General features: G+C 32.8%; 1 protein-coding gene across 1 annotated transcript; it reads right to left on the minus strand.

Moving 5' to 3' along the window:
• Window positions 1-11,977: 11,977 nt before the first annotated feature.
• On the minus strand, window positions 11,978-13,240 carry LOC136813569 (integrase/recombinase xerD homolog). The gene is made up of 2 exons (XM_067070074.1): window positions 13,222-13,240; window positions 11,978-12,996 (listed from the first exon to the last, which is right to left on the minus strand). Exons 1-2 carry the CDS (start codon window positions 13,238-13,240, stop codon window positions 11,978-11,980), a joined length of 1,038 nt encoding a protein of 345 aa, XP_066926175.1.
• Between the last annotated feature and the right edge of the window lie 6,661 nt (window positions 13,241-19,901).

The following is a 19,901-nucleotide window of genomic DNA, read 5'->3' on the forward strand; positions in this document are numbered from 1 at the left end:
TAGGCGGAAGGAAGTTTGCTTGTTTTTCTTGTTTAAGGTGGAGTGGAGATTTTGTAAAAAATTAGAAATTAGATTTATTGAATTTAAAAGTGCCCTGATGATGCATCTTATGTGTGCACCAACAAAATTTTGTTTCATAAAACTACATTTTGATGCTTGAATTTCGACTTGCATGATTGTATGATTTTTTACCACACTGGGTATTCTTTGCTCACTTTGTCAGTTTGTCAGTTCTACATCAGCAGTGTACATTTACGGTCAAATGACTTTTTATAGTTTCACCCCTGCCTTCATTTGACAGATAAATGATGATAATGCCTAAGGCTCCCAGTTTTTTTATGCCAAACTTGTAGTATTTTTTAACATGCCACTACAATCATGGTCAAAAACCATTATACCCAGAAATAGAAGAGTGCTGATGCGAAAACGCCTAAAGCTTAAGAAAATGAAACCAACTCAAAAGATTCACCAAAAACTTATCGATATTGAACTTAAACTTCAAGAATCATACTCCAATGAAAGAAAGAACCAAGAAACAAATGCTACTTCGAAAATAAAATCCAATCCAAAATATTTTTATTCGTACGCGAAACGCTTTTCAAAACACAAACCGAAGGTTGGACCATTGAAGGATCCAAAAACCAATCAACTGACAAATGACAGTCAAAAAATGGCAAACATTCTACAAGATCAATATACCTCTGTTTTTATGGAACCACTACCCAACTATAACTTGCCAGAAATCACCGAAAATCAGCCAAATCTAAGTGATATCAACTTCTCAGAACAAGATATTATAGAGGAGATCGACACTTTATCCTCCAATGCAGCAGCAGGACCAGACGGCTTCCCTGCAATTTTCTTAAATCAAGTCAAGTCACAGATTGCAGCCCCTCTCTCTCTAATCTGGAGAAATATACTTGACAAAGGCTACACACCTCAACTTTTGAAAACCAGTTTCATCACACCCATCTTTAAAAAAGGCAACCAAGGCTTACCTGAAAACTATCGACCTGTAGCATTAACTTCGCATGTAACTAAGATCTTCGAGAAGATTGTCAGAAAACGGCTACAAAATCATCTAGAAAAAAACGACCTCAACATGGATTCAGGTCTGGAAGATCATGTCTTAGCCAACTTCTTTCGCACACAGAACGACTCATCCATCACATAGAAAAAGGACGTAACGTTGACGTTATTTACCTTGACTTCAGCAAGGCATTTGACCGTGTAGATCATACAATCTTACTCCATAAAATCGAGAGAAATGGTATAACTGGCAAATTACTGCAATGGATCAGATCCTTCCTTACCGGTAGGACCCAACAAGTATCTGTTGACTACATCCTCTCCAAAAAAGCAGAAGTCATTTCTGGCGTCCCCCAAGGATCAGTTCTTGGTCCACTTCTCTTCCTGATAATGATCCAAGATATTGACACTAACATCCTACATTCATTTCTATCTTCATTTGCTGACGATACACGTTTAATGAAGGAGATCTCTAATAACACTGATGTTCAATATCTACAAAACGACCTTGATGTGGTATATCAATGGACATCATTAAACAACAGGCAGCTCAATGGATTGAAGTTTGAACATCTTAAATACGGAAAAAATGAAGAAATAAAAGAGCACTCAAGTTACCTCTCAGACACTGGCTCTCCTATCGAAACCAAGATGGACGTGAAGGATTTAGGAGTCACTCTGGATGTGAACATGACATACACCATCACATCACAAACCAGATCGAGAAAGTCAAAAGTATCATTGCTTGGATCCATCGAACGTTCAAAACAAGAAATTGTCAAGTAATGCTAACTCTTTGGAAGTCACTGGTACTACCACACATTGACTATTGCTCCCAGTTGTGGTAACCTTCAAAAAGATATCTGATCCAACAACTGGAATCACTTCAAAAATCTCACCTGAATGAAATCCCTACACTTCAACATCTCAACTATTGGGAGAAGCTCAAAGAACTTAAACTATACAGCCTGGAGCGGCGCAGAGAAAAATACAGGATTATCTACACCTGGAGCATCCTAGAACAGCTTGTACCAAATTCTAACTATGCTGAAAACAAAAGTGGCATCTTCAGTTACGATAACCAGAGACTGGGTAGAAAATGTTATCTAAAAGAGGTGAACATAAGGCAAAAAAACATATGGAGAGACTCCCTGTCAGAAGAAGGTCCCAGACTATTTAATGCCCTCCCACAATCCATCCGTAACCTCAAAAACTGCTCCAAAACTAATTTTAAACATCAATTGGACCATTTTCTCAATTCACTACCGGACGAGCCACTGCTGCCGAATTACTTTCCTCTTAGGAGAGCTGATTCAAATAGCATCAAAGTCATGGTCCATCATCGGATTTCTCAAATTGGATGATTGTTGAGACGAACAAAGAAGCCTTCAAAAAAGTAAGTATGTTCGAAATATATTGAGAATTCTGGTTATTTTAACGTTTTCCAAGATTTAAAGTTCTGGCGAGAAAGTCAATTTTGGGCTATATCTCTTTAATTTAATCGAATATTTCGATTTTGTGATGCGTTGGCAGACTTCCAGGCTATATTGTAAGCCTTATTGGACTTTAAAGTCCTAAGTCTAGCATTAAAACTCAGAGTTAAGATTCTACCCTTCGAACCTACTTTAGAGCACTTACAAATCGATTATGGTTTCAAAACTTCCTGGGGAATTTCCCTTTTTTCTCAAATTTTTATGAACTTGATTGTAAGTTATACGAGGGGCAAGTTATACGTGCTATAGCATGGACAATGTTAGTTGCTCGAATTCGGTTTCAAACCCCACCCCCAAAAAGAAAAAGCTCGGAAAGGATGCCATTTGCGTTCTGGTGTTTTGTGATTCAATTTAGAATTTCTGTCAAATTATGTACTTCATTTAATGACGTCAAAGACTAGTCTTTTCTCAAAATCTCAAAACAGACAATAAAAGTTTGTAAAAGAAAACTGGGACAGTACATAAATCCAGAGTAGTTGTTTAACAGATAATTAAGTAAGATAGTTGAATTTTCAGTTTTCAAATATTTGAACAAATTGAGGATTAAAATCATACATTTCAGTACAATTTAAACTTCCCTTAAATTCATCGAGTCAAAATTCAAACAACACAGAACAGGTAAGACTACCCATCATTGGAAAATTGGGATTTCAATAGAGATTTTATCCCCACTGGGAAGAAGTAGTTCCACCGGGGCTAAGAGACAGGGGTGTGAGTACTTTTAATTATATTTATCCTTCCAGAGTAATGTAATCAATCCTCTCTATTTCGAACCACTATGATTCGAATGTTTCCGCAATTCGAACAGAAGAATTTTCCCGCTCAGCTAGAATGTAGCGTTAAATCCTCTCTGCAATTCGAATCTTTCTCTAATTCAAAGAAAATTCTTGGTCCTTAAAAGATCGAATAAGACAGAGCCAACTGAAGGTTGACTTTTTTCGGAACAGTTACGCGGGAGAACCATCTCAATAATAGTTTTTAAAGGCTATTTAATACAAAAATCCAATAGTTTTTAAAGGCTATTTAATACAAAAATCCTATTTTTAGATTTGAAATTAAAATATAGATATAATATACCTAAATTCCATTTGTTTGAAGTATGCATTATTTTTTCTTTCAATTTTTCAAGTATGTAACAGTTCATAATACCGTTGAAAAGATAATTCAGAACACCATGATTTCTGGGGAAAAAATAATTCAAATCTATAATTTTATAAACATAAAATGGAAATGAAAAAAAAAATAAAGTAGAAAGACGGAGGTACCTGGGAGAATTTTATGTGAAAAATAACAATTATAGCTGAAAGCAGAAGAACTAAAATTACCTCTGTACCAAAAATAAAGTTTCTAGCACCTAAAAGATAAAAAGTTGATTTTTTTATTTATCTTTCACCCTGATTATAGTAAGTGTTTGGACGCCTTTGAAATTAAAGTAATCTGAATTATATTTTTAATGGTACAATATGCAATGTTTGAATTAAAGCATGGGTTGAAAAATGACAAACAAAAAAATCATGGACATAAGTAGTTTATTTCTAATACATATACAGGAGTTGATCAAAACCCATTTTTTCAATTGGTTAATTCTTCGCAAATCTTCAAAAAGCATGTCATTGAGCTCTTCAAATGCCACTTTAAGATATTGGTAAAAGATTTTCTGTTTCTTCGATTATTCAATTGTTTTGGTAAATCCTTTACTTTAAAAGGAAACAAAAGCGAATGTTACTGACAGTTCAAGGTTTTTTTGTCATTAATTTTTCCCTTTGCATAGCAGCAATTAGTGCAACCGAGCATATGTCCCACCTCATCAAGACGAAAAAATCCCAGGAGCACCAAAGCTTGAAGCTTAAGTACCAAAGAGAAACTTTTTTGTTTTGATTGGGAATGCTCGATAGTGTTGAGAATGAAGAAACTAAATTCTGATGTAAAAAAAGAAGCTAAAATTTTCGAAAATAAAAACGTGAAAACCTTAGGCACTCTTCATAGAAAAAGCTGATTTTCAAAGTCCAACAGAAAAATAAGCATTGAAAGTTCGAATAAGATACATCTCAAAATATCCTACCATGAAACACAACTTTTGCCTTCTCTTTACTTACAATACCTTCTTCCATTTTATTTGGAATTAATTCTTGAGGGTCTGTGCATCACATCAATGGCCTGAGAACAATATACCGGGTCGACTTGGGTCGGTGAAATATTAGCCAAGGTAGGTAAAGAATTAGTGATGGAAAAAGATCGTTAATCTTTTGTGATAAGACAGTAATTTCGACAATAATAAATTGCAAAATAAATTCATAATCAAAAAAGACCTTCCAAAAAATGTTTGTGGTCTTTTTCCGTAAAATGCTATCAATCCAATTTTATCATTAACTTGTTAAAACTCCATAACTCAAGCAAGCAGCTAGGGGAACACAAATTTGTTCAAGTTAAGGACAGCTATGAAGTAAGTTTTTGGTGAGGTTAACTGAAGATATCATTTCTGAGTTATAGAGGTTCGAGTAAAAGATACTGCACTGCATTTTAACTAACCATAACTGCCGTTAAAGGTGCCACGAATTTGCTTTCAAAAGGAATGTATTATTAGCCCTAAGTAATTTTTGCTAGAAGTGACCTCTCACAAAAACAAAGAAATTATGAACTGCAAAAAAAATATAGCCAATTGACTTCCCTAATGATAGGTCTCTCAAAAAAGGGTCAAAGTCTCTCAAAACCAAAAATTGTAAAATCAACAGTAAAGCCAACACTACAGAAAACAATAGTTTTTAAAGTATATAGTAACCTTTTTTATGTTTTTCAAGTTGACGATAAAAGGCTATTAACTTCAGCTAGGTTAAAAAGACACTAAAACTAAAGAAAAGAATCTAAAAAGATTCTAAATGCATTTGTTTATATCCTCCTCTACATTTGTTATCAAATTTTCTAAAAAATTATATCATCATGGTCACAAGTGATCGCAAGCTATTCTCCAACAAATCTCATATTATTCTAGCCAGGAGGTGACATAAAATTTCCCAGGTACCGATAACGGCTCTAACTTGGGACAGTCTGACAAAACATGGGACAGCAATACGGCCATTATTCTACTGAGCCTCCAAAGTCATTTAATTAACATAGTCGCAAATCATAGATAGAAAATAATGTAAATACGCTACCCTCACCAGGTAGGCTTTCACAAGTTAGAGCTGTTGACGGTATATACGCAATCTTGAGTTGAATTATTCAATAACAAGAGGTGACGGTGGTGTAAAATATTCCAAGTTATAATCTCAAATTATACCAGGACATTGTGTAAAATATAATCTAAAAATCCTACCAGGACGCCGTGTGAAATATCCCAAGTCATAATATCAAAATCATACCAGGACGCCGTGTGAAATATCCAGCTGGCACACAACGTTGTTTCAACGTTCATCTAACATTAAATGGACGTTGTGAACGTTAGATAAGTCATAATCTCAAAATCATACCATGACGTCGTGTGAAATATCCCAAGTCATAATGTCAAAATTATACCAGGACGTCGCGTGAAATATCCAAAGTCATAATCTCAAAATTATACCAGGACGTCGCGTGGTGAAATATCCCAAGGACACAATCTCAATCCTCAATATCATACCAGGCAGGACACGTCGTGTGAAATATCTCAACAAGTTAGCTCAAAATGATACCAAAACGTCATGTGAAATATCCCAAGTCATAATCTCAAAATTATAACAAGACGTTGATCGTTGTGTGAAATATCAATTCGTAACATCGGAATCTTCCATTTCGTGGTCTCCGCGTATACTGAAGACATATGTTCTCCACAAGTTTCCCATCCAACTTCTTGATCCTGGAGAGGCGAGAGACAAAACTAATGAGCTGCTTAATTTCCCCTTGAAAATTCCCCTGAAAAAAAAGAACCTTTTTTTAAAATTGTTTAATGTCCAAATCTGCAAATTATAAAACTGTGAGATCATCCTGTCATCTTTTTATCAAAAGTTTAGTAGCTGCAAAAATAAAACAGATCAAGCTAAAGAAACATAACAGAATATATCCAATTTTACCTTGAAATGAACAAGAACAGTTAAAAAGGTTTTCAAGAAGGTCATGCCATCAGCCGCCATCTTTTTTACTGTATTGAACTAAATCATAGGAATGCTCCACCACGGCAAAATTACGTGCAACACGATTAGAACTTTGAACGGAGCATTCTGAATATTTAAAACAAAAATGAAGCGCCCCCGTCATTCCGGGAAATCAAATAACAGTTAATTGATAATATTCCGTTAAGCGAAACTAAAATACTGAAAAACGCATGGACAAACCCAAACGCAAAATTATGAGATGTTTGCCCAACTTTCCTTATGCATGAAGCTATGAATGTGATCCTCGGGAGCTTTAGGCTCCCTGCGGTGGCAATAAACAAAATAACAAAGAAAATTAAAAAAGTTTCTAGAAAATATTACATCTATTCTATCATTTACCTATAATGACAAATAAAAATATTGACTAATTTTTGTGTACATGATGAGCTGAATCACATAAACTTTGCCCAGTGCTTGATCGAATGCATTTTGAAATATAATATCTATTTTTCAAAGAAAAACTTCAAGGTAAAAGAGAACTTTCCTTCATAACAGGTTAACAACTGAAAAGTCGAACTATAAATGAAAATCTCATTTAATTTTGCTCGAAATGAAAAATATATTGTAAAGAGAGTTTAGTTTAGTTACGTATTACAATATGCTACTGGTCTAGAAATGAGAAACAAGAGATTATTTTTTGTGTACATAATGAGCTAAATCACATAAACTTTGCCCAGTGCTTGATCCAATGCATTTTGAAATATAATATCTATTTTTAAAAGAAAAACTTCAAGGTAAAAGAGAACTTTCCTTCATAACAGGTTAACAACTGAAAAGTCGAACTATAAATGAAAATCTCAATTAATTTTGCTCGAAATGAAAAATATATTGTAAAGAGAGTTTATTTTAGTTACGTATTACAATATGCTACTGGTCTAGAAATGAGAAATAAGAGATTATTTCTTGTATACATGATGAGCTGAATCACATAAACTTTGCCCAGTGCTTGATCCAATGCATTTTGAAATATAATATCTATTTTTAAAAGAAAAACTTTAAGGTAAAAGAGAACTTTCATTCATAACAGGTTAACAACTGAAAATTCGAACTATAAATGAAAAATCTCAATTAATTTTGCTCAAAATGAAAAATGTATTGTAAAGAGAGTTTAGTTTAGTTACGTATTACAATATACTACTGGTCTTGAAATGAGAAATAAGAGATTATTATTTGTTTACATGATGAGCTGAATCACGTAAACTTTGCCCAGTGCTTGATCCAATGCATTTTGAAATATAATATCTATTTTTAAAAGAAAAACTTCAAGGTAAAAGAGAACTTTCCTTCATAACAGGTTAACAACTGAAAAGTCGAACTATAAATGAAAATCTCATTTAATTTTGCTCGAAATGAAAAAAATATTGTAAAGAGAGTTTAGTTTAGTTACGTATTACAATATGCTACTGGTCTAGAAATGAGAAATAAGAGATTATTTTTTGTGTACATAATGAGCTAAATCACATAAACTTTGCCCAGTGCTTGATCCAATGCATTTTGAAATATAATATCTATTTTTAAAAGAAAAACTTCAAGGTAAAAGAGAATTTTCCTTCATAACAGGTTAACAACTGAAAAGTCGAACTATAAATGAAAATCTCAATTAATTTTGCTCGAAATGAAAAATATATTGTAAAGAGAGTTTATTTTAGTTACGTATTACAATGTGCTACTGGTCTAGAAATGAGAAATAAGAGATTATTTCTTGTGTACATGATGAGCTGAATCACATAAACTTTCCCCAGTGCTTGATCCAATGCATTTTGAAATATGATATCTATTTTTAAAAGAAAAACTTTAAGGTAAAAGAGAACTTTCATTCATAACAGGTTAACAACTGAAAATTCGAACTATAAATGAAAAATCTCAATTAATTTTGCTCAAAATGAAAAATGTATTGTAAAGAGAGTTCAGTTTAGTTACGTATTACAATATACTACTGGTCTTGAAATGAGAAATAAGAGATTATTATTTGTTTACATGATGAGCTGAATCACGTAAACTTTGCCCAGTGCTTGATCCAATGCATTTTGAAATATAATATCTATTTTTAAAAGAAAAACTTCAAGGTAAAAGAGAACTTTCCTTCATAACAGGTTAACAACTGAAAAGTCGAACTATAAATGAAAATCTCATTTAATTTTGCTCGAAATGAAAAATGTATTGTAAAGAGAGTTTAGTTTAGTTACGTATTACAATATGCTACTGGTCTAGAAATGAGAAATAAGAGATTATTTTTTGTGTACATAATGAGCTAAATCACATAAACTTTGCCCAGTGCTTGATCCAATGCATTTTGAAATATAATATCTATTTTTAAAAGAAAAAACTTCAAGGTAAAAGAGAACTTTCCTTCATAACAGGTTAACAACTGAAAAGTCGAACTATAAATGAAAATCTCAATTAATTTTGCTCGAAATGAAAATTATATTGTAAAGAGAGTTTATTTTAGTTACGTATTACAATATGCTACTGGTCTAGAAATGAGAAATAAGAGATTATTTTTTGTGTACATGATGAGCTGAATCACATAAACTTTGCCCAGTGCTTGATCCAATGCATTTTGAAATATAATATCTATTTTTAAAAGAAAAACTTTAAGGTAAAAGAGAACTTTCATTCATAACAGGTTAACAACTGAAAATTCGAACTATAAATGAAAAATCTCAATTAATTTTGCTCAAAATGAAAAATGTATTGTAAAGAGAGTTTAGTTTAGTTACGTATTACAATATACTACTGGTCTTAAAATGAGAAATAAGAGATTATTATTTGTTTACATGATGAGCTGAATCACATAAAATTTGCCCAGTGCTTGATCCAATGCATTTTGAAATATAATATCTATTTTTAAAAGAAAAACTTCAAGGTAAAAGAGATTTTTCATTCATAACAGGTTAACAACTGAAAAGTCGAACTATAAATGAAAATCTCAATTAATTTATTGCTCGAAATGAAAAACATATTGTAAAGAGAGTTTAGTTTAGTTACGTATTACAATATAATACTGATCTAGAAATGAGAAATAAGAGATTATTTTTTGTGTACATGATGAGCTGAATCACATAAACTTTGTCCAGTGCTTGATCCAATGAATTTTGAAATATGATATCTATTTTTAAAAGAAAAACTTCAAGGTAAAAGGGAACTGAAAAGTCGAACTGAAAAGTCGAACTTTAAATGAAAATCTCAATTAATTTTGTTCGAAATTAAAAAGATAGGCTACTGGTCTAGAAATGAGAAATAAGAGATTATTTTTTGTGTACATGATGAGCTGAATCACATAAACTTTGCCCAGTGCTTGATCCAACGCATTTTGAAATATGATATCTATTTTTAAAAAAAAAACTTCAATGTAAAAGGGAACTTTCATTCATAACAGGTTAATAACTGAAAAGTCGAACTTTAAATGAAAATCAATTAATTTTGTTCGAAATGAAAAAGATAGGCTACTGGTCTAGAAATGAGAAATAAGAGATTAGATTTTGTGTACATGATGAGCTGAATCACATAGATTTTGATCCAATGCATTTTGAAATATTATATCCATATTATTTTTTGTGTACATGATGAGCTACTAAAAGAGAACTTTCATTCATAACAGGTTAACAACTGAAAAGTCGAACTATAAATGAAATCCTCAATTAATTTTGCTCAAAATGAAAAATATATTGTAAAGAAAGTTTAGTTTAGTTACGTATTACAATATGCTACTGGTCTAGAAATGAGAAATAAGAGATTATTTTTTGTGTACATGATGAGCTACTAAAAAATAACTTTCATTCATAACAGGTTAACAACTGAAAAGTCGAACTATAAATGAAAATCTCAATCAATTTTGCTCGAAATGAAAAATATATTGTAAAGAGAGTTTAGTTTAGTTACGTATTACAATATGATACTGGTCTAGAAATGAGAAATAAGAGATTATTTTTTGTGTACATGATGAGCTAAATCACATAAACTTTGCCCAGTGCTTGATCCAATGCATTTTGAAATATAATATCTATTTTTAAAAGAAAAACTTCAAGGTAAAAGAGAACTTTCCTTCATAACAGGTTAACAACTGAAAAGTCGAACTATAAATGAAAATCTCAATTAATTTTGCTCGAAATGACAAATATATTGTAAAGAGAGTTTAGTTTAGTTACGTATTACAATATGCTACTGGTCTAGAACTGAGAAATAAGAGATTATTTTTTGTGTAGATGATGAACTAAATCACATAAACTTTGCCAAGTGCTTGATCCAATGCATTTTGAAATATAATATCTATTTTTAAAAGAAAAACTTCAAGGTAAAAGAGAACTTTCATTCATAACAGGTTAACAACTGAAAAGTGGAACTATAAATGAAAATCTCAATTAATTTTGCTCTTCTCCTCTAACTCTAAACCATAGTAACTTCCCACACCCTAAACTCCCGACTCCCATACCCACAGAAGAAAAGACACAGTGCTTTCTTTATAATTTGGTGGACGGGTCTTTGCAAGCACTGAGGATACTCTGGACAGTGGATAAATACAAGAAGTTTATTCGTTGAGTACTGTATAATAAATTCTTGGCTCGAGTGTCATTGTTGTAAATTTGAACGTGGTAATATTTCGTAGAAAGTAGTGATTGCGAACCGGCCGGATGCGCCACAAACCCCTTCGTGAGAGGAAAATACATATTCCTCGTCCCAATGCACGGTCGCGTCCTCGAGGGTTAAGGCACTACTCTTGAGTCTCTCGCAAATACGATCTCTCATTAAATCGTTCATAATTACCGCCTCTCGTTAATTCGTTTGTAATTACGTATATTTCGTCAGTTCTTTCGATGGAAATATATGATAACATCGACCAATGTTAGGATATCGTATCATATCGTTTCGTCTTTCGAGTTCGGTTCGTTGTCTCCGGTCATCGTCGATGCATCACATGAAAATAAAATATAAGATTTATGTAAGTAAGGTTAATGTCCAGAGCCCTCGACCCGAGATGTTGTTTTGAAAAAGGGCTACCATTTTTAAACCCATACATGTCTCATCTGAGCATGCGTACTCGAACCCATGTCTCTCGGACGCCCGTCCGCCCATTCACGATCACGCCCTGACGCCCTACTATTTGAGTGCGAGATCGCGGAGAAACTAATTTTCGCTCTATCTTCGACTGCGCGAAAATACGCTTCTCCTCTAACTCTAAACCATAGTAACTTCCCACACCCTAAACTCCCGACTCCCATACCCACAGAAGAAAAGACACAGTGTTTTCTTTATAATTTGGTGGACGGGTCTTTGCAAGCACTGAGAATACAAAGAGCAAAGGATTGTACAGTTGATATGAAATTGAGTCTAAATTCCCAAAGAACGGGTAATTTTAAGTCTTCTCTTCAAACTGTCCTTTAAGTATTTATTTCGTGATTTTTCCGATTTCCAACGCCCGTGCAAATCAATCTCTCTTTCAGACACTCCGTTATTAATCGCTGCTGTAGCTCCACCTGACCTCATGGAATGTGTACAAAATTGCCTAACATCTTCTGTTATTGGCATGACTGAACTTAACAAACTAAGGAACTCTTTCCTTGCCGTGGTATAACTGATTTTATGATGTCCTATTGCCTTATGTCCTTCCTTCGTCTTGACCATTTTACATAAGATGTATGCTTCTGAATCGTCTTTCAGTTTAGCCTTTGTGAGGTAATCATCAAGAACTTCTTTGACCGAACAATTGCTGTCTATGTCTGAAATAGTAACTTTATTACCATGTCTGTTTTGATCAGTTTTTGATTTTTCTAACATAATGTCAATGTGATCTGTGCTGAAAACAAAATGTTTAACTTGTAACCCTAAGATTTCGTCTATGCGAAGAAAACCGAAGTAGCCGATTAAAACTGTTAACAAAAAACGTTTATGCATAAGGTTGTCACTGTGCCCATACTCTTCACAGACCTTTTTTACTAATTCAGGTGGTAATGGCTCTTTTTGATTTGACACTTTATGCTCTGAAGCTATACGTAATGCACCTTTAAAAGTTAACTGTACAAGACAATCATCTGTAGGAGACTGGTACCCTTTTCTCAAGTGACCCCACCGTATTCCTGTTAAGGCGTTAGTTATTGTGCCTGGCTGTTTTTTCTCTTTTGATAGATCGTTCAAATACAAACAAATGTGAAAAGGATCTGCAGGTATGGCTAAAACTTCATCATATTGGTCACTCCATTTTACCCACGCGTTCCATCCATAAGAATACTTTCTAGCTGTGCTCCTTGCCCAGTTGGCATCGATTAATTCATACAAGTTATTTCCTTTCTCACGGAGCTCTTTATTTTGGATAGTTTCCAATCTCTCCTCCAGACTTTGTTCTTCTGTGCCTACAAGCAATCAAAGTAAAATCTCACTTGACTTTTCTCTAGCATACTAATCAATGCACCTGTACTACCCAGCCACTACTGGTAAAGGAAAAACAAAATTTAGCCCTGTACTACCCAGCCACAGCTGGTACAGGAACAGTAGATTTAAACCATGTACTACCCAGTCACTCCTGGTACATGAGAAAACAGTTACTACCATCTGTACTACCCAGCCACTACTGGTACAGATAAAATCCAAATCCATTCTGTACTACCCAGCCACTGCTGGTACAGGGAAAGATAAATGGCAAATTTTTAGTCTCAATCCCATCATTAACATAAAATTGGTCACATATGGCAATAGAAAAAAATCATTCTAGCATCATTTGAAAATGAAATTATTTGGATGTCTTCTCTAGAGATGAAAAATCTAGATACAAAGCAATCGAATTGAAATTTGTGAATCCTTTAAATAATGAACTACAATTTGATAGAAAATATGGTTGCAAAATTAGATATCCTGACACAAAACTCTCGAAAGTCCCCTCCTTTTTAGTTATCAAGGGCCAATAATATGCTGATCTCCAGAGCGGAACAAACAATACACCTTTGCCTTTGCAACTTTTCAAATGTCGTAATGTGTCACCTATTAAAGATATTGGTGGACAAAGCCAATTGAAATGGTTACTCCAATCACATGTAAAACTATCTACTCCTAGGGTGCCTGGACAATAGAATTTTGAATTAAATGAGTCAACCTTTCTGTTTGTATATGAGGCAAATCGATCAAATGTGAATTTTCCAAATTTTTCTTGGATGTAACTAAATGATTCATAATCGATGCTCCAATCATCATAGTCTATGTATTTGGAAATTTGGTCTGCAATTTGATTGTACTCCCTAGATATCCACTGTGTTGTAATTTCTATGTCAAATTTTAAGCAAAGTTTAAAAATGTCTAAAGCAATGTTTTGAAGATGAGGCTTTCTGCTGCCTATTTGAATTATTCTTGCTACGTTTGTATTGTCTGAATGCCACAGGATTTTTTGGTTGGTTAAAAGTGAGTAAAAGCTTTCTAATGAGTATTTGACTGCCAACAGCTCTCTGTAAGTTGAACTTGTTCCTTTTTCAGAATAATTGAAATTGTCCCTTGCCACGATATTGCCGAGTTTTTCGATAATGAAACTGCCATAACCCTTTTCGCTGGCATCTGAAAAAACTACCTTAGTAATACTATTGTTTGTTCTGATTTTGTGTCCATTGTAAAAATCAAGGTTATTGAACCAAAATAAAAGCTCTTCGCATACTTCATTATTCAAGTAATGCTGGCGATCCCAAGTTGGTTTTTCGTTTATGAAAAAGAACAAGTGCCTCGTCAAAATCTGGGATATCGAACCAATGGCGGGTTTCATGCTAATAATCATGCCTGCAACTCTTGATATTTCCCTAGCAGAGCCTCTTTGACGTAAGATCAAACTGGATAGCAGTTTTTTCAGAGCAGATATTTTCTTCTCAGGTACAAAAAATTTGAAAGTTTCAGAACTGATAATAAACCCAAGCCATGCACAAGATTTTGAGGGGTTTAAGTGTGATTTCTCTTCGTTTATAGTGAGCCCTGCCTGATCTAGATCATTTTTGACAATTGATATGCTCTTTTCTAAGCAATCTTTGTTTTTATCTCCCAATATACCATCGTCTAAGTAAACAACAGAACGGATTCCTAAACCTCTCCATTTTTTGATCAATGGTCTCATTAGTTTGGTAAAAACATAACATGCTGAAGCTAAGCCAAATGGTAAAACTTTGAATTTGAAGTATCTCTGGACCCCATTAGGGAAAACCCAAGAAAAACCGAGAAATTTTTGATCTTCTGGTGCGATAGAAATGTGATGATACCCTGATTTTAGGTCGAAAGTGGCAAAATAAAACTCAGGCTCCATTATTTGAGATACTGTGCTAATGCCTTCATATTTGAATTTTCTTTCGATCAAAAGTTCATTGATTCCTCTGCAATCAAGTACAAGTCTTAATTTCCCATTCTTTTCTGCAACTGTTAAAGGATTGCAACAATAAGCTGGTTCACGGATTTCTGAAATGCAGTCATTATCAATCAAATCAATAATAGCTTTGGTTGTAAATGAATAGTTTTTGAAACTTGATAAGTTGTTTTTGTAGAAAAAACTTGTGGGCTTGTTTTTAAATGGTATTCTGTATCCATTTTCAATGATGCTAAGAACGAAAGGTGAAGCTTGTAAATCATTCTTCCAAAACTCTGCCGCTTTAAGGATTTTTCCAACCACTGTTTTTGATGTTTTTGTTGTTGCTGGAAAGAAAAATGATTGGTTTTTTTTTTTTTTTTTTTTTGCTTACAGAAGGAACTTATGCGAAAAAATTGTGTCAGGTGTGCAAAAAAAAAAAAAAAATTATTTTTGAAAATAAAAAGACAAGTTTCTTTTGAAAAAAGAAAAAAAATGTTAATTAGAAGTATTGTCGTTGGTTTAGGTGGGTTTGTGCATGTGGCAAAAAAATGTCCTTTCTTTCCACACCTCCAACATTCTAATTCCTCAATGGGGATTTTTGGTTTTTGTCTTGGTCTACTATCCATATGGTGACTACTGAAATTGGACTGGCTACTATTCGAGTTGTGTGCCGAATTGCTCTCCTTTAGCCTTCTTTTCCGGGCTGCCTCCCTTATGGCTTTTTGAATTCGCTTTTCGTCATCCTCGTCCGAGGCGAGATCATCACTTTGGTAGGCATTGGCTGTGCCCCACCCGTCTCTATCAGCAATCATTAAGACTTTCATTCTGGCATAACAAATGTCCTTACCTTTGGTCAATAGGTCTGATACTTCGTCATATTTTTGCTTTCGGAGGGAGTTTTCGGCTTTCTCAAATATGTCCACAACTTGTCCTTGATAGTCGAACTGTTGCTGATTTGCTTTTGAGGTCAGTTTTACTTTCTCAAGCTTTCTGCGCTTCTCTGATTTTTCTTCTGGGATTCTATCGTCCAGCATTCTTTTGGTATTCTCGTTTGCTTTTTCGAGTAGGTTTGCAAGCATGTTTTGAAGATCATTTTTCGTAATTTGTTGATTTCCCTCTTGAGGGGCGTCTCCTTCTGGCATGGTGTTTTGTTTGTGAAGTACGTCTCTGCTGATTGTCAACTGTGAGCTGTCCAGAGCCCTCGACCCGAGATGTTGTTTTGAAAAAGGGCTACCATTTTTAAACCCATACATGTCTCATCTGAGCATGCGTACTCGAACCCATGTCTCTCGGACGCCCGTCCGCCCATTCACGATCACGCCCTGACGCCCTACTATTTGAGTGCGAGATCGCGGAGAAACTAATTTTCGCTCTATCTTCGACTGCGCGAAAATACGCAAAATGAAAAATATATTGTAAAGAGAGTTTAGTTTAGTTACGTATTACAATATGCTACTGGTCTAGAAATGAGAAATAAGAGATTTTTTTTTTGTGTACATGATGAGCTAAATCACATAGTTTTTGCCCAGTGCTTGATCCAATGCATTATGAAATTTAATATCTACTTTTAAAAGAAAAACTTCAAGGTAAACGAGAATTTTCATTCATAACAGGTTAACAACTGAAAAGTCGAACTATAAATGAAAATCTCATTTAATTTTGCTCGAAATGAAAAATATATTGTAAAGAGATTTTAATTTAGTTACGTATTACAATATGCTACTGGTCTAGAAATGAGAAGTAAGAGATTATTTTTTGTGTACATGATGAGCTGAATCACATAAACTTTGCCCAGTGCTTGATCCATTGCATTTTGAAATATGATATGTATTTTTAAAAAGAAAAACTTCAAGGTAAAAGAGAACTTTCATTCATAACAGGTTAACAACTGAAAAGTCGAACTATAAATGAAAATCTCAATTAATTTTGCTCGAAATGAAAAATATATTGTAAAGAGAGTTTAGTTTAGTTACGTATTACAATATGCTACTGGTCTAGAAATGAGAAATAAGAGATTATTTTTTGTGTACATGATGAGCTGAATCACATAAACTTTGCCCAGTGCTTGATCCATTGCATTTTGAAATATAATATCTATTTTTAAAAAGAAAAACTTCAAGGTAAAAGAGAACTTTCATTCATAAGAGGTTAACAACTGAAAAGTGGAACTATAAATGAAAATCTCAATTAATTTTGCTCGAAATGAAAAATATATTGTAAAGAGAGTTTAGTTTAGTTACGTATTACAATATGCTACTGGTCTAGAAATGAGAAATAAGAGATTATTTTTTGTGTACATGATGAGCTGAATCACATAAACTTTGCCCAGTGCTTGATCCATTGCATTTTGAAATATAATATCTATTTTCAAAAAGAAAAACTTCAAGGTAAAAAAGAACTTTCATTCATAAGAGGTTAACAACTGAAAAGTGGAACTATAAATGAAAATCTCAATTAATTTTGCTCGAAATGAAAAATATATTGTAAAGAGAGTTTAGTTTAGTTACGTATTACAATATGCTACTGGTCTAGAAATGAGAAATAAGAGATTATTTTTTGTGTACATGATTAGCTGAATCACATAAACTTTGCCCAGTGCTTGATCCAATGCATTTTGAATTATAATATCTACTTTTAAAAGAAAAACTTCAAGGTAAAAGAGAACTTTCATTCATAACAGGTTAACAACTGAAAAGTCGAACTATAAATGAAAATCTCAATTAATTTTGCTCGAAATGAAAAATATATTGTAAAGAGAGTTTAGTTTAGTTACGTATTACAATATGCTACTAGTCTAGAAATGAGAAATAAGAGATTATTTTTTGTGTACATGATGAGCTGAATCACATAAAATTTGCCCAGTGCTTGATCCAATGCATTTTGAATATAATATATACTTTTAAAAGAAAAACTTCAAGGTATAAGGGAACTTTCATTCATAACAGGTTAACAACTGAAAAGTGGAACTATAAATGAAAATCTCAATTAATTTTGATCGAAATGAAAAATATATTGTAAAGAGAGTTTAGTTTAGTTACGTATTACAATATGCTACTGGTCTAGAAATGAGAAATAAGAGATTTTTTTTGTGTACATGATGAACTGAATAACATAGTTTTTGCCCAGTGCTTGATCCAATGCATTTTGAAATATAATATCTACTTTTAAAAGAAAAACTTCAAGGTAAAAGAGAATTTTTATTCATAACAGGTTAACAACTGAAAAGTCGAACTATAAATGAAAATCTCAATTAATTTTGCTCGAAATGAAAAATATATTGTAAAGAGAATTTAGTTTAGTTACGTATTACAATATGCTACTGGTCTAGAAATGAGAAATAAGAGATTATTCTTTGTGTACATGATGAGCTAAATCACATAAACTTTGCCCAGTGCTTGATCCAATGCATTTTGAAATATAATATCTATTTTTAAAAGAAAAACTTCAAGGTAAACGAGAACTTTTATTCATAACAGGTTAACAACTGAAAAGTCGAACTATAAATGAAAATCTCAATTAATTTTGCTCGAAATGAAAAATATATTGTAAAGAGAGTTTAGTTTAGTTACGTATTACAATATGCTACTGGTCTAGTAATGAGAAATAAGAGATTATTTTTTTTGTACATGATGAGCTGAATAACATAGTTTTTGCCCAGTGCTTGATCCAATGCATTTTTAAATATAATATCTACTTTTAAAAGAAAACTTCAAGGTAAAAGAGAACTTTCATTCATAACAGGTTAACAACTGAAAAGTCGAACTATAAATGAAAATCTCAATTAATTTTGCTCGAAATGAAAAATATATTGTAAAGTGAGTTTAGTTTAGTTACTTATTACAATATACTACTGGTCTAGAAATGAGAAATAAGAGATTATTTTTTGTGTACATGATGAGCTGAATCACGTAAACTTTGCCCAGTGCTTGATCCATTGCATTTTGAAATATAATATCTATTTTTAAAAAGAAAAACTTTAAGGTAAAAGAGAACTTTCATTCATAAGAGGTTAACAACTGAAAAGTGGAACTATAAATGAAAATCTCAATTAATTTTGCTCGAAATGAAAACTATATTGTAAAGAGAGTTTAGTTTAGTTACGTATTACAATATGCTACTGGTCTAGAAATGAGAAATAAGAGATTATTTTTTGTGTACATGATGAGCTGAATCACATAAAATTTGCCCAGTGCTTGATCCATTGCATTTTGAATATGATATATACTTTTAAAAGAAAAACTTCAAGGTAATTGAGAACTTTCATTCATAACAGGTTAACAACTGAAAAGTCGAACTATAAATGAAAATCTCAATTAATTTTGCTCGAAATGAAAAATATATTGTAAAGAGAGTTTAGTTTAGTTACGTATTACAATATGCTACTGGTCTAGAAATGAGAAATAAGAGATTATTTTTTGTGTACATGATGAGCTGAATCACATAAACTTTGCCCAGTGCTTGATCCAATGCATTTTGAAATATAATATCTATTTTTAAAAGAAAAACTTCAAGGTAAAAGAGAACTTTTATTCATAACAGGTTAACAACTGAAAAGTCGAACTATAAATGAAAATTTCAATTAATTTTGCTCGAAATGAAAAATATATTGTAAAGAGAGTTTAGTTTAGTTACGTATTACAATATGCTACTGGTCTAGAAATGAGAAATAAGAGATTATTTTTTGTGTACATGATGAGCTGAATCACATAGTTTTTGCCCAGTGCTTGATCCAATGCATTTTGAAATATAATATCTACTTTTAAAAGAAAAACTTCAAGGTAAAAGAGAACTTTCATTCATAACAGGTTAACAACTGAAAAGTCGAACTATAAATGAAAATCTCAATTAATTTTGCTCGAAATGAAAAATATATTGTAAAGAGAGTTTAGTTTAGTTACGTATTACAATATGCTACTGGTCTAGAAATGAGAAATAAGAGATTATTTT

The sequence above is a fragment of the Clytia hemisphaerica genome, unplaced genomic scaffold (genome assembly GCF_902728285.1).
Source record: "Clytia hemisphaerica strain Z4C2 unplaced genomic scaffold, Clytia hemisphaerica genome assembly, whole genome shotgun sequence".
Taxonomy (NCBI): domain Eukaryota; kingdom Metazoa; phylum Cnidaria; class Hydrozoa; order Leptothecata; family Clytiidae; genus Clytia; species Clytia hemisphaerica.